This window comes from Solanum stenotomum, chromosome 11, assembly GCF_019186545.1.
Source record: "Solanum stenotomum isolate F172 chromosome 11, ASM1918654v1, whole genome shotgun sequence".
Taxonomy (NCBI): Eukaryota; Viridiplantae; Streptophyta; class Magnoliopsida; order Solanales; family Solanaceae; genus Solanum; species Solanum stenotomum.
The window spans coordinates 23,389,858-23,405,521 of NC_064292.1; the positions used below are offsets into that span (position 1 = coordinate 23,389,858).

The 15,664-nt window shown below is 36.5% G+C and overlaps 1 protein-coding gene across 4 annotated transcripts in view; it reads right to left on the reverse strand.

Moving 5' to 3' along the window:
• LOC125844725 (MAP3K epsilon protein kinase 1-like) overlaps positions 1–15,664 on the reverse strand; it is a 468,061-nt gene that overhangs the window by 31,121 nt on the left and 421,276 nt on the right. For 3 of the 4 annotated variants that reach the window (XM_049524054.1, XM_049524055.1, XM_049524053.1), the window contains exons 2-3: positions 1,935–2,015; positions 1,350–1,484 (exon numbers count right to left, since the gene is read on the reverse strand). In XM_049524054.1, coding sequence (XP_049380011.1) covers positions 1,350–1,484; positions 1,935–1,994 — 195 coding nt within the window. In that variant the 5' untranslated portion in view covers positions 1,995–2,015. Of the gene's footprint in view, positions 1–1,349; positions 1,485–1,934; positions 2,283–15,664 lie in introns of those variants that run through there. The other variant, XM_049524052.1, reaches the window with a different exon arrangement.

Below are 15,664 nucleotides of genomic sequence, written 5' to 3' on the forward strand. Positions count from 1 at the left end.
CCGCATTCGATGAAATTGACTAGGGGCAGAGGCTAATAGAAATGCCAAGATCAGAGGAGGGGGGGGAATTAAACCAAGCAAAGGTAGGGTATGCACTAAATTAAACGTGCAAAGTTTAGGGGAGTCCCCAGGTATTCTTCCTTTGGCTTAACTATATTTATAATGATGATTAAATATAAAATTTTGTCTTTTACATTTGATAAAATATAAAATTGAAAACTTAATCAAAATCATCCATAACAAATATATAAATAATTTATCTATTAGCTGTATTTATTGTAAAGTAAATGTGAGTTTATCGAGCATTCCTCGCAGATTCCTCAAGGGGAAGAAACCAGGAACACCAAGGTTGGAGAAGAAGATATCCCTGTGACTCAACCACTAATCGGGAGTCACAACAACTTGGTATCACGAACAACCACTATGGGTGATTCCAACATAAAGAAGAGTTGAGGGATCTGTTTCAGGAAGTGCGAGCATTAACAAAGGAAGAGTGGGCATAACCGATATCCTGAAGGGAGAAGTGAATCATGTCAACTGAATCAAAATTGGGAAATCAGCTGCGGCAACTATTGCCACAAATGCATGAAACTTAAAAGGGTCAACAGGAACCATATTAAGAAACCAGACATGGGAATCAGTAGCAATAAAAAAGCATCACAACCGAGTTGCCAGTTCAACAGAACAGCCAACAGAGCCGGGAGAAATGCCAGTAAGGAAATGGAAGCTCAACACTAACCAGGTCATTGTTCTGAAAGGAACAGGTAACTCATCCAAACATCAACCCACAAATGATGGAAATACACAAGTACAATTGTTACTTAACAATTCAGAGTTCCCTTAGACTTCGGAGAAAATATTCAAAATCTCCATTAGTACCTAGTTACAATTCAATGGGCTGGCCTATTGTTATAGCACTGTCCAAGACGACTAAGTCTATTTCATGGTTCAAAAATTTGCTTTAGATCGACGTCCAAGTAACCAGTGCTTGTGTCTGTAGTTATTTTATCCAGTATCACACACACACATGATATAATCTTCTTCGAGCTGACAGGATTTAGAAAAACAGTTCTCAGATTATGGGTGTACTCTTGCACATAGGAGCCCCAACAAAATAATTATAGTACAAAAAGTCTCCCTGATTGTAATTGTTTATACAACTACCAGTAATTCTCATACAAGAAGATACAAAGTTGCAAAATCTGTGCTATCAAGATAACTGAGAAAATTGATTATGCATAAGCATGTTTTCACACAAAATGTACTTGTGTTAACACACAAAGTTGAAAAACTCAAGACTTCTATCTTTTTCTTTTTCGTAGACAATTAGCCAAGAAGTGAAGATATACCATAATGACGTTGAGATCCTCCTGAGCAATATTCTCCAGAGAAACTTGCTTAATTGCTACAAAGTCTCCATTTTCCAAATCCAGACCTTTATAGACTCGACCATAAGCTCCCTTCCCAATCTCATCTCCAAGCATCTTCAATCCACAAAGACAATTATCAATCAATCAATCCATCAGCTATGCCTCAATCCCAAAAAGAAGAGAAAAATTTTGTTTTGAAATCAATTAACAAACCCATATAATTTCAAAAAGTGCACTAACTTCAATATATACTCATTCATTCTACTTTGTTTGAACCTTCACAAATTTCTATTAGCTCAGCAGAAAAATCCTAAATCCTTAACACTCATGAACACACAAAAAAAACAACACAATTTTACCCACTAAACATTTCCAAACCAAAATTCTCACTTACTTAACTACAAAACTTAAAAAGAATGAAACTTTAATTTTTATTTCTACTTGTCGATACCAGGAAAAAAAACATGTACAGCAAGGCAAACCTAAATCTCCGAAACGGGTTAAAACTATCATCATTACATGTATATAAACATCAATTATTATGTAGGTAAAGTGAATCGTTACATATTTGTTATCAAGCGTCTTGGATTTGTGAAAAGCAGCATTTGCCATTTGCCTAGACATTTCTGCTCAATTTATCTCTTCTCCACCGCTGCCCACCCCCTCAAATGCGTTTTTTTTTCGTCAATTAATTGGGGAATGGGTTTCTCGAAAGTTCTATACCAGTTTCATTGCCACAATCAGATGAAAATAGAAGGATACGATCGCCGGCGGTGAACCGATCGGAATTTTGAGCCCGACGGGTCCTGTGAAAATGGAGAGAAAGGCAAAATTAAAAGGTTCGAACCGGGCTTTGGCAAGGCCCGAATGGGCGGGCCGGAAAAATGAATATTTGTTCAAACGAAGACTGATAAAAAGTATACAACTTAATAGACTATAAATAGTAACCTTTTTTGGATTTTGGAGGACAGTTAAGTCTTAGTTGGAAATTTTTAAAGAAAAAAAAAATATTAGTTGGAATTTTTTTTATGGAATTTCTAAGCCAAACAAATTAAGGATAAGGGTATGAAAAATATCTCAACTTTGATCGAATTTGCTATTGCGATACTAAACTTTCATGAGGACCTATTACCTCCCTAGACTATTTAATACCGTATTTTAAACATATATATTTGCCCACGTGGATATAAAAAATAATATAAAATTATAAATAGTAATGTGTCCACGTGGGCACATATATACCTTTAAAATACACTATTAAATAGTTCAGAGGGTAAAAAATACGGTATTAAATAGTCTATGGAGGTAATAGGTCATCATGAAAGTTTAGTATCGCAATAGCAAATCCGATCAAAGTTGGGTATTTTTCAGACCCTTATCCCAATAAATTATAATGGTAATTCTTTTGATTATATGAAAAGGGAAAAGGCTTATAAATATCTAAAATTTATGGAAAAAGGTTCATAAATATCATCTTTTATTTTTGGGTTTAAAAATATCCTTAAGATTTATGTTTGAGTTCAAACATACCCCTCAACATAACAAAAAAATATTCAAGCAACTTTAACTTTTTTAAAAGTCATATGTTATTTTCTAATTGGTGCCACATTTTAATTTACAATAATTCATACTCACCCAAATTTTAAAATCCAAATCCATTATTGACCTGTTTTAATCGTACATTCCTTTTCTCCTCCAAAATTCATCTTTGGGGTTCCTCAGTAAGTTCTTTCTCTTCTTTTTATTGTTTTCGTTTTCTCAAAGTTATCCAACACAACAATCAAATAATGTATATTTTTAGAAACGGATATTTAATTTCGTGGGTGAAAATATACACTTAACATTTTTGCAGGTAATTCAAACTTCTAAAAAAATCTCCTCTGGATTCTAGTAGTTTCATTCTTCTTCTTCTTATTTCTTACAAGTTTTTTTATTATCAAAATCTCCTATTATCTTTGTATAAAGTTTGTTCTTTGTGTTAGAATGTACAAAAGTTTTATAAATTCTCGAAGCTCAACCAGTCGCATAGATGTGATTGCGGAACAATTTTATAATTTCTATAAGTGTTGAACGTAGATTTTACCAATGTCCTCATTTTGTTGTAAATTCAATTTTTGTTAAGAAACTTAGTAGTTTAACTTCAATATTTTGGATTTGGTTACTAAAATGTTATAAGAAATTTAATATATGTTTATTTTGATAGGTTTCAGGACTTGTGGTTATTAGGAATGACGCAATAACAAATTTTCACCCTACGTGACATTGGTGAGTCTCATCGGATGCTATCAGCAAGCAATGATCTGAAGAAATTATGATTAATGAAGGGTAGTAAAGTTATTAATGTGATATGAGTATACTTTGGAGAAGAAAGCGTGAAAAGAGAGTGCAGAGAATGAAGATTTTTCTTTGATTATTGTGATCTCTTTATGTCGGTTGGCAGCTGCTAATGTGTATAAAGATTTTTCTTTGATTAGATCTTTTTATCGATTTGCGACTGCTAATGCGTGTAGTGGTGATTAGTAACTATTTTTTTGTAAAATTTTGGATTCAAAGTTGTTCAATTAGTATTTCATTGGTGATGTGTTAAAATAGAGGTTGATTGTATCCATTTGATGTAGTATAATGCTAATGGATTAGCTTGATACAAAATAAATTCGTACTGAAATTAATCTCTACTAGATTTCTTTTTCATACTCAACAAGCAACCTAAAACATTTTGTTAAAGCAGTTTGGAGGCTTCTTGCCAATAATACTGAGATTGGTTGAACAACATTTTTACAGTAACCATTTTGTGGAGATAAAAATTAGTGGATTCGAGGAAGAATGATACTTTCTTATTATCAAAAAGATATGAGGAAGAAATAATATCTTCCTATTACCTTAAATAATTGGTTATAGATTTACCATGTCCAAAACATGCATACAACTTGGGTATAAGTACTTCATAATGATCCTTTAAACAACAACAAATACAATTTGCTTCATAAATCGGATATGAAAAGGGTAGAGTGTTAAAATGCTTACACAATTAACAACTACTAATTTGATTAGTAAATTAACATACAAATAACTATAAATTGCAGCCACTAATTCAATAGTATTAGCTAGAAACCAGTAATTATAGCTGCAACATTTTAACACTTTTAGTTAGAGGTCACTAATCATAGATGCAAGTAAAACTGAAAGAATGGATCAAATGTTAACACTTTATGAAGCATAGTCTTAGCTTTAAAAATCACCTTGGGCATTTCTTCATCATCAGACTAAAAGAACGGATCAAATTCAGGCTGAAAGGATGGATCAGATTTAAGAAAAGTTAAATCAGATTCAAGCTAACTTGAGTGATGACTGAAAAGTTGAGTAGAAGACATATTTAATTCAAATACAAGAATGAATAAAGATTCGAAGCCTTGAGACTCTGTAGATGATGTCATATTCACATCTTCTACTGGTTGAGAAGCTTCTTCATCTTGAAAATATTTTTTGTGTTTGCCTTTGACCTACATGAGTTGAAATATAAGCTAGATACTTGAAATATATTATTATTAACTAGAGTGGGAATATAATATTTTTTTACCAGTGGACAACTTCTGATGTTATGTCTTGATGTACTACAATAGCCACAGGTCCTTAGAAGCCTTTTTTTTAGATTTCGACCATATCGCTTGCCTCTTTCTAGCCTCATCTTTTTCTCTAGTTCATTTTATTCTTGGTCTACCAACCAATTTAACCAAAGGTGATGGCTTCATGACATGATATGGCTCCACCTTCCAGAATTTTTCACCTCTGCTAGGTTGCATCTTATGCTTATAAACTCGCATATAAGCCTCATTTGAATACCACCAGTGCACTTCAGTTAGTGGATTCACTTTTGGTGCTTTGATAGCATGTCCAGACAAGTCTCATGCCCTACATGTACACCTTTTTAGCAACAAGTTAACACTATGTCTATCTACACACTCTGTCACTCCATACTCATTGTCTCTATTAAATTCAATTTTACACCTTCGTAAGATGAGCCTAAAATGTTCAAACAATCTCATTGCAAGTGGGCTAATATATTCCTTCTGGTTCCTAGCTTCATCTTCATGCTCTCTGATCTTGTTCATTTCACAAACAATTACAATTGAGTAATAAATACAGTTAACTCACAAAAAAATATATATATATATTTTAAACACATTGATTCTATTATCCTCCAACATTTTTATAATGGGTTTTAACCTGACTTCTAGAATCCATGAAGTGAAGGATTGTGTGAAGTTATTATCCACCATGTTATTCTTGCATTGTGTGTCAAAGTATGCCCTACATCATTCTTGGGTGGATACCATAATAGGTCTTCAACAACCACTTTACATAAAGAACCCAAACTTTTCAATTGATCCTTAAAATCTTCCTCATATGTGCTCCAAGCACACCACCACAACAACTCTCATTTTCTCGCTTTTTTTTTGCCCAGTTAGCTTCTATATGTCTTGCACAAAATCTATGATTTGCTTTAGAAACAACTTTGGAAAAATCATCTAATAGCCCCTACAATAATAGTAGGCAAACAAGTAAAATAAAATAATAAGAACTAGAATTAAATAGAATAAAAAGACATAATAATCAAAAAATACCTTTTGCATATCTGAGATAAAGGTTACTCCTTCTTCATCCTTCAAGTCTAATGAAAATTTCAGCATCTCCATAAATTAATTTAATGTCTTGTTGGTTTCTTTGTCTACCACCTCCCAAGCAAGTGGATAGAAATGATTCTCATTATCTTGCTCCACAACTATTAGCAATTGTTTTTTGCTTTTTCCTTTTAAAAATGTACCATCCAACCCTATAAATGGTCGCAGCTGTAACGACCCTCAAAATAAAGTAGGATAAAGTAGAGCCTCACATGGATTTTATGAATTAATAACTTGTTAAAATAATGAAGAATAGCCCGTTTAGTCAGTTTTAAAGAGTTTGGAAGTCAAACGTCAAGGGACGATCAAGACGTTCAGAAAGTAGTCTTTTGTGTGTCAGTGTGTTCTAGTATGTTGTTCATGTTTTTATGTGTTGTTTGGAGTCTAAAATCAGTGGAGGTGACCCTAGTGTCTTAATAAATGTATTTAGGGTCAAAACGTCAGGGTACGACTCCCCGGGACCACCCTAAGGGTCCTCGAGGAGGACCCCAACCCTTGGCCAAACAAGTTGCCAAGGCAGCTTGAAGTTGTTCTTGGAGGGAGTGGCTCCGCGTCGCGGACCTGCTCCACCAATGGCCAAAGAGTGGCTCCGCTTCGCGGAGACACCGCGGACTCTACTGTCTCGAAATTTAATTTCCAGAAACTTGTGGGAACACTTCCACGTTGCAGACTTGTTTCCCGATGAAATCTGCGAAAATAAAACTCAAGTTTGACTTGTTTAAAAGGTTCAACTAAGTGAGGGGTAGTTTGGGTACTTTGAGGAATTATTATAAACGGTTATTCTACCTATTTTAGAGTATTTTAAGTGGTTAAAACCGCAAGACCTAGAATTAGACCTCATTATCCAAATTGAACCTTCCCTCTCAAATAAATTCTCTCTCTAGAGCTCCAAGGAAGACATTCATGAAACTTCGAGCTAGGGGATGGGTTCCTACTGATTTCTCTTCAAATTCCTACGGAAAGGTATGGGAATTTTATCTTTGATTCTCCTTTCAATCAAAGTGATTTCAATGTTTCTCAAAAACACAAAAAAAAACCCCAATTTCAATTCTACGCTTGGGTGCATGAAAATATTTCAAATGATGATTTATGTTAATATTGATGGTTTTAAAATCAAAAACTCCATGAACCCTTGCATATCTTGAAATCCTAATTTTGGGTCTATTGATTATGAGCTAATAATGTGATATTAATGTGTAGATTGTTATGGGCTATTGATTTATGTATTGTTCTATATTGAATCATGAGGAATTGATGGTCAATTGTGTTATATTGCATGTTGGCCTTGAATCGGCCAATTGTGACCTAAGGTTTATGATGATGATGAAGTTGTGAATAGATTATTGATTCTAGTATTTTATATATATATATATGTAGTAGATGTTAGAATTGTGAGGTTTGATCCCTTTGAAAGTGGGGAGGTGTTTACTTTATAAGCATGTTGTGATCATGGCCTTGTAGGCAAAGTTGGATGATTGTTGTTTTGAGTAATGTTGATTATGTGAAGGTAATGTGATATGATGTGAATTTGTGTATGGTCTAAGAGTATGAAAGGTGACCTTGTGTAGAGACTTTATGTGTTATACTTGGTTGTTGTCTTCTTTGAATGACTTATAATGAAGGTGAGGTTAGGATAGACTATGTTTACCTACTCTCACACCTAGTGAATGAAAAGAATGAAAGAATGTGAGAATGAATGAAAAGAATGGGAGTTAATGCTAATGAATGGAAGTTGGGTATTGTAAGGATAGTCTCATAAAGTACTCCTTTAAATGAATGGGGATCCTAGATGAATGGTTTTCTCACTTTGATTCCAAGAGCTTCCTTAATGAATGAATGTTGGGTTAGGATGAGTACTCCTTCGTGAGTTGAGATGAGAGTACTTAGTAGCAATCCTTATCCCTAAACAAATGAATGTTGGGCTAGGATGGGTACTCCTTCGTGAGTTGAGATGAGAGTACTTAGTAGCAATCTTTATCCCTAAATGAATGAATGAAATGAATGTCCTAACTCTGTGGGGGAGTAATGTCTAGCACCGAGAGGATATGAAGATGGGTGGATACTCCTTCGTTAGTTGAGATGTGAGTATTTAGTAGCAACCCTTAAGATGGGTGCCCCTTCGTTAGTTGAGATGTGGGTACTTAGAAGCAATCCTTCTATCCCTTACCTATGTGACCACATAGGACTATCTAGTGGTCTCTACCACGTAAAGGCTAAAAGAATGACCCTACCTTAGGCAAGTGGGGATCTCTCATCCGGTAAAGGTACTACCAGGATTCCATGTCAAGCTCCATGGTCTATGTCAGTTAAGGCTCCTCCCCCACATTAATGAATGAATGAACTAGGGTCTCTTAAGGGTGTACTACTTAGGATATGTGGTGGAATGCGACATCATCTAGACATTGCACAAGTAGACATTTAAGAGAGATCTTGGTGTGTCTTAGTAATGATAATGAATGAATGAGTCTTATTGGGCTAATTAATGAAAGTGTTAGTCGTTGAGCATGCTAATGTGAAAGTGAGTCATAATGAATTGAATGTAAGTGCTTATGTTGAATTGAATGAATGTGATGACCTTATGTCATTAGTGAATGAAGTTGTCTAAATGCATTAAGTTGAATTAACGATTTATGTTGAGATGTGAATAGAGCTTGTCTTGTGTAGCCTTAAGGATCACTTGGGTGTGGTATGGAGAGGTAGTATGGGCTGCCTCACCATGTCTTACTTAGGTGAGTCTTGGAATGACATTTGATGAGTGTTCTAGTTTTATGAAGTGACTTGTTGGCTTATGTGCTTATATGTCTTATGTGATTAATTGGTGAAGGATGAGGTATGCATGGTAAGTGCACTTTGTGTGACCTTAAGGTCGTGCCTTAGTGTGGGTTTTGGTATGGGATGTTGCCCATACATTGCACAAAGGTATTGCTTAAGGGTTACTTAAGGTGGAGGTCCAAGGCAAGAAGGTAAAGGTAAATGGGTTATGTATGTTTATGAGGTATTGTGAAGCATATGACTTTGTATTATTGGTTGTGACTTGTAAGGTGCCTATTATGTTGATGTTCAAGAGATTTTATCAAAATGGCATGAAAGCATAACTTTCGAACAAATGTCCTTTTTAGCATGTTTTGCATATTCTCATACTTAGTACGTGTGTTGTACTAACCCCTTTCTTCTATTTTACTACAAGTGTAGGTTGTGGTAACTAGGAGGAGATTGTGCTTTGGAGTTGCTTGGATTGCTTCACTCTTCCAAGTCTTTGGTATGTCCTTAAGATTCGAGGACTATGTTTAGAAGTTTCTTAGTCATTGTAATAGACACTTAAGTTTCATTTCATTTGTAAAGGGTTGTGTCCCTTAGTACGTTTTAAGTTCTTGTCTAAGATTGGCTAAAGAGACTTAGTAGTTCCGCTTGCGTATTGATGTTTTCAAATATTGATGTCTCTTGAAGTCTTATGGTTTTATTGAATAAAAGTTTTAAATTCTTAGTGATTTTTATGATCTATGCATTGAATGAATGCTAAGGCTTGTATAAGACCTCCGAGAGGTCAAATACGCATGTAACGGCTAGGGGGTGCTCTCGGGTCGTTACATCAACCCATCTTTAAAGTTATGTTTCGTAGCTTGGAAGCATGCATACATCTTAAGAAATCTTCTTTTACCTAATGCCAAGGCTTTCTTTGATATATTTATCACAACATCAGAACCAGGATTACTCTCTCTCAATTCTTGTGCATATGACTCTAATTTATTGCAATCATCCAGAAAAATTCCTTCCAATTTCTCAAAAACAATCTTTTTGAATCTTTTCATCTTTGACTTGTTAACATTAAGGTTTAACTCTCCGTCCATGTCTCCAATCATATCTTTGACCTTATACTTTGGATTATTTTGAACTTTTTTCTTAAAATATTGTGCTAAAATTTGGGCATCACTTTTGTGGGTGAATTCTTAGTGGCGAATCGGGTGTACTAATCTTGTGATGTCCTCTTGGTTGAGTAGGATGTTTGGGCAGACTTGGTTATCTCAGATGACATATTTTAGTGTTTTCTTGAGCTATTGAAGTATTACAATGGTTTTTCATGTACCACCTTGCTTATGAGAATTTATGGAAGAGCTACCATGGGTATTTACAGTTGTTCGACAGTCTTAATGTTCATCTAGTCATCGAGGTCATATTTCGATTATGTGTGGTTGAATTTGGGGATCATTGGGTCTAGTTCTATCATTCTTAACGGTTATCTACAAACACAACTACTAATCTAGCATTTCGATAGTGTTGTTAGAGGTTTTGTATGTTCGGGTGTATCGCTCAATAGGTGGTTACTTGATCATTTCCTTCTTTGGGTTAAATATGTTTAATTCTGTCATGACTTAGACCGTCATGATTGGCACCCACACTAACCCTCCGGTGGGAGAACCATAACTACTAACTAACTAACAATTTAAAGCTACGGAAGCAGGTTTAAATAATTAAATAAGGAAGTTCTCATAAACTTCAACAAAAGATCTAACAACTAAACTAAACAAATGCTGAAGAAATAACCTAGAACCTGAAAGTCAATGTACCAAAACTCTAACAAGATTCATAAGTCTAAACAAGAAAATCATCTAAAGAACTAGTCTAAGTCCGAATAGGATGGACTAAACAAAAAGAGAACTCAAGGCAACCCGGAAGAACTGGCTCACCCTTGAATTCGAATCGGCGATCACTGATCTTCTAAGCGAGGTCTGTCAATAGCTACCGGAAGATGCCATGTACTCAACAAAAATAAGAGCAAGTGCAGTATCAGTACACAACCACCATTACCGATAGGATCACGCGGTTATCCCACTAAGTGCAACATACATAAGTCAATACAACAATACAATCACATGCATATATCAAACATATACAATATTATCAACATTTACGAACAATGAACAACTTCACACTTCTCAAGATACACAAATATGAGAAGTCATTGGTCCTCTCATGGAACCTAAACCCAAACAGTTAGCAAATCAGAATGTGGTACCCAATCCAATGTTTATGCCGGAACGTCGCAACCGATCTCATAGTTATGCCGGAATGTGGCAACTGATCCAAGTTAGTTATGCCGGAACGTGGCAACCGATCCATTCAACACACCACAATCACAAGTATATCCTTAAGATCATACATTTAAGTCATGATTTCATGGCAATCATCATTCATTTATCTCATTTACAACAAGTGTGATCAATAATGCAACATTCATATACATACATGTATCATAATGAAGCAAGAACAAACATACATCACACAATCATAGAATCACAACCATCACCTAGCTCGAAACAAGCTTGAAACCCTAAGAAACTTGATCCTTCCCTTTCCGGATTCGTTCCGCATGTTCTTAGTCTACAAACAATCATAATAACACAGGAATCAATAAATAATCATTAATTACCCGAATTACTAACAATTCTATGAACCCTAGATCAAACCCATGATCTCAAGTATCCAATTTAGGGATTTTTCCACCATAGAATCTAGATCAAAACCCTCCCCTATTGATAATTACCCATTCTATTACGTTCTACAGATCGAAAAATGAATTCAGGGAGTGAAAAGCTTACATTTAGCCTCAAGAATGGTGGAAAACTATCAAGAGTCGCCTGGGGTTCGTTCCTTAGCTCTAAAAATCAAAAAGTGTAGAATAAGGTCATTTAGGGGTTTATTTACAACCTTAAGTCACGACTGGCCCGCCACAGTGGTCCTCACCCCGCTACAGCGACCCCTCCAGAGCGACCAAAACCACCGCCAAAACGGCTTGCACGAAACAGTGAGATATTTTAATAATTTCAAGACCCCTATTTCACAACACACCTCTAACCAACGACGCTCAGAAAATCCCCTTCACGCTAAGATCGATTTCGGGAGTTCTACTCGCCCGAATTCAATTCCGTAAAGTCGTACGGAATCCTTAACGAGTTATCTATCCACTCATGTAATCAAAATTATAAATAAATCCCCCGATTGATACCAGATCTCCCTACACCTTAATGACTCCAATTTCGTCCAAATATAGACTAGGTTGGGAAAATCCAACTACTACAAAAAAGTTTTTTGGCCCAAAACTTTTCCCCGTTGGATTTACTATAACGACGGAACCGGTTATTACAATAGATATCAATTTACCCATCACTCGTCCCCGAGTGACAAACTTAGTAAAAATAGGCTAAGGAAGGAATGAAGTAGTACCTGAATCGACGAACAATTGGGGATACTTGTATCGCATGTCCCTCTCGGTTTCCCAAGTCGCTTCCTCAACTGTACGATGCTTCCATTGAACTTTCATGGACTTAATCTCCTTGGTTCTCAAATTATGCACATCACAATCAAGAATTGCAATCGGTTCCTCCTCGTATTGGAGGTCTTTGTCTAGCACAATTGAGTCTCATTCAATGATATAATTCCAATCACCGTGATACCCCTTCAACATGGACACAAGAAAACCGAATGAACACCCGATAGATTAGGCGGTAGAGCCAATCTATACGCTACTGGTCTTACACATTCAAGAACCTCAAAGGGACCAATGTATCGCGGACTTAGCTTACCTTTCCATTTCATGGGTGATACATTAAGAAGAACATTATCACCGGTTTGAAACGCCATGTCTCTTACCTTATGATTTGCATACTTCTTCTGTCTACTCTGGGTTGCTAGAAGCTTAGCTTAGATACTCCTCAATTTATCTTGAGCATCCTTCACTAAATCAACCCCCAAAGGCTTCACATCTCCAGCCTCGAACCATCATATGGGTGATCTACATCCCCTCCCATAGAGTGCCTCAAATGGTGCCATATCTATGCTAGAGTGATAACTATTATTATAAGAGAACTCACACAAAGGTAAGAACTTATCCCAATGTCCTCCAAAATCAATTACACATGCCCTCAGCATGTCCTCTAACACTTGAATAGTCCTCTCCGATTGCTCATCCATCTGTGGATGGAAGGTTGCACTAAAAGTAAGTTGTGTCCCCAATTCATCATGTAACTTCCTCCAAAACTTGGAAGTAAATTGCGTACCACGATCTGAGATGATGAAAAGGGGCACCCCATGCAACCTCATTATATCTTTCACATAAACCTTATCCAATTGTTCAGCATTATCGTCTATTCTTACCGGAATAAAATGGGTTGACTTAGTCAATCTATCAACCACTACCCAAATAGAATCAAACTTTCCCAAAGTCTTGGGAAGACCAACCACAAAATCCATGGCTATCCTTTCCCACTTCCATTCCGGAATTGGCATTCTTTGAAGCAAACCTGCAGGCCTTTGATGTTCATACTTTATTTGTTGACAATTTTGACACTTAGCCACAAACTCCGCTATGTCTTTCTTCATGCCCGACCACCAATAAATTCGATTCAGATATGTGTACATCTAGGTCACACCCGGATGAATAGAATATCGCGAACCATGAGACTCTGTCAACAATTTCTAAATCAAGTCATCAACTCGAGGAACACAAATCCTTCCTTTAAAAATGAGTACACCATCTGCATCAAGATTGGTCTCTTGTGCCTTACCCATCGTAGGCTTCTTTCTAAGCTCCTCCAAATTCTCATTCTCAAATTATTTGGCCTTGATCTCCTCAATGAATGTGGCCCTTACTTCAATACTAGCTAACACCCTACCTCTTTCTGAGATGCCCAACTACATGAACTTGGACTCTAAGGTCTGAATTTCCTTAGCCAAAGGTCGCTTGGATACACTCAAGAAAGCTAAACAACCCATACTCACCGCTTTTCGACTCAAAGCGGCTGTCACCACATTAGCCTTGCCCGAATGGTATTGAATGGTAACATCATAATCTTTAAGTAACTCCATCCACCTTCGTTGTCTCAAATTTAGATCCTTTTGAGTGAACACATGTTGCAAACTACGATGATCGGTAAACACTTCACACTTAACACCATAGAGGTAATGCCGCCAGATCTTAAGAGCAAACACTACCGCTGCCAACTCTAAATCATTCGTTGGATAATTCCTCTCATACACCTTCAATTGACGTGAGGCATAAGCTATAACATTCTTATCCTGCATCAACACAACACCCAAACCAGAATGTGAAGCATCATAATAAATAATAAATATTCTACCTTCCACCGGTAATATTAGGATAGGTGCGGTGGTCAAGAGAGTCTTGAGCTTTTGAAATCTCTCCTCACATTTTTCAGTCCATTCAAATTGTATATCCTTTTTGGTCAAATTAGTCAAGTGCATAGCGATAGAAGCAAAGTTATTCACAAATTGACGATAATAGCTAGCGATCCCAACAAAACTCCTAGCTTCAATCACAAAGCTAGGCCTAACCCAATTCTTAACCGCCTCAAACTTTTGAGGATCTACCATTACACCTTTTTTTGAAACTACATTCCCCAAAAATGCAACCGAAGTCAACCAAAATTCACATTTCAAAAATTTAGCATACAACCTTTGTTTCCCAAGAACACCCAAAACAATACGAAGATGATTGACATGCTCTTTTTCACTTTTTGAATAGACCAAAATATCATCAATGAAGATTATAACGAACGAATCAAGGAATGGTTTGAACACCCCATTCATCAAACTCATGAAAGCCGCAGGCGCATTGATCAACCCAAAAGACATAACTAAAAACTCATAGTGCCCATAGCGAGTTCTAAATGCCGTCTTGGGCACATACTCAGGCCTAATTTTCAACTGATGGTAGCCAGACCTTAGGTCAATCTTAGAGAAAACTGATGCACTTTGCAATTGGTCAAAAAGATCATCGATTCGAGGCAAAGAGCACTCGTTTCAAATAGTGACTCTATTTAGTTGCCAATAATCTATAGACATTCTCATACTACCATTTTTTTTCTTAACGAACAAAACTGGAGCACCCTATGGGGAAGCTTTAGGACGAATAAATCCCTTATCAAGAAGCTCTTGAATTTGAGCCTTAATCTCTCTTAATTCTGTTGGTGTCATGCGATATGTAGGGATGGAAATGGGATGCGTACCAGACTCTAAATCAATGCAGAAATCTATATCTCTATCCGGAGGCATACCAGGCAAGTCATTAGGAAACACTTCTCTAAATTCTGTCACCATAAAAATATACTCAATAGATGGAGACTCAACCTCAACATCCCTAATGTGAGCCATATAAGCCAAACGACCCTACTCTACCAGTTTACTAGCCCAAATGGAGGATATGATCTTAGCTTGTTTAGGCTTGTACACCCTTTTCCACTCTAACTTTTCCCTTCTCGGAATTTCTAGAGTTATAAACTTAGTATTATAATTAAGCACAACATAATAGGGTGTAACCCCTCGGAAAATAGTAAATTGAACTAGAAAGTACTAAAGCTTTTCATAAGAGTTTTGAGTGTGGTATGAGTAAAAAAAATTACAAAATGACTCCCGTACTTAGAATGGGGGTTTTAGGGGATAAACGTTGAGGTATGACCCCCCAAAGAGCAACCAAAGGGGGCGTTGAGGAGGACCCCAAAGTAGCCCCCAAAACTGCCAAATTGCAGCCACCCACGATTGCCATCTATTGGTCGTGGATGGACCCACTCCCCATGGGTTGGGGTCGTGGGTCAAGGCTGA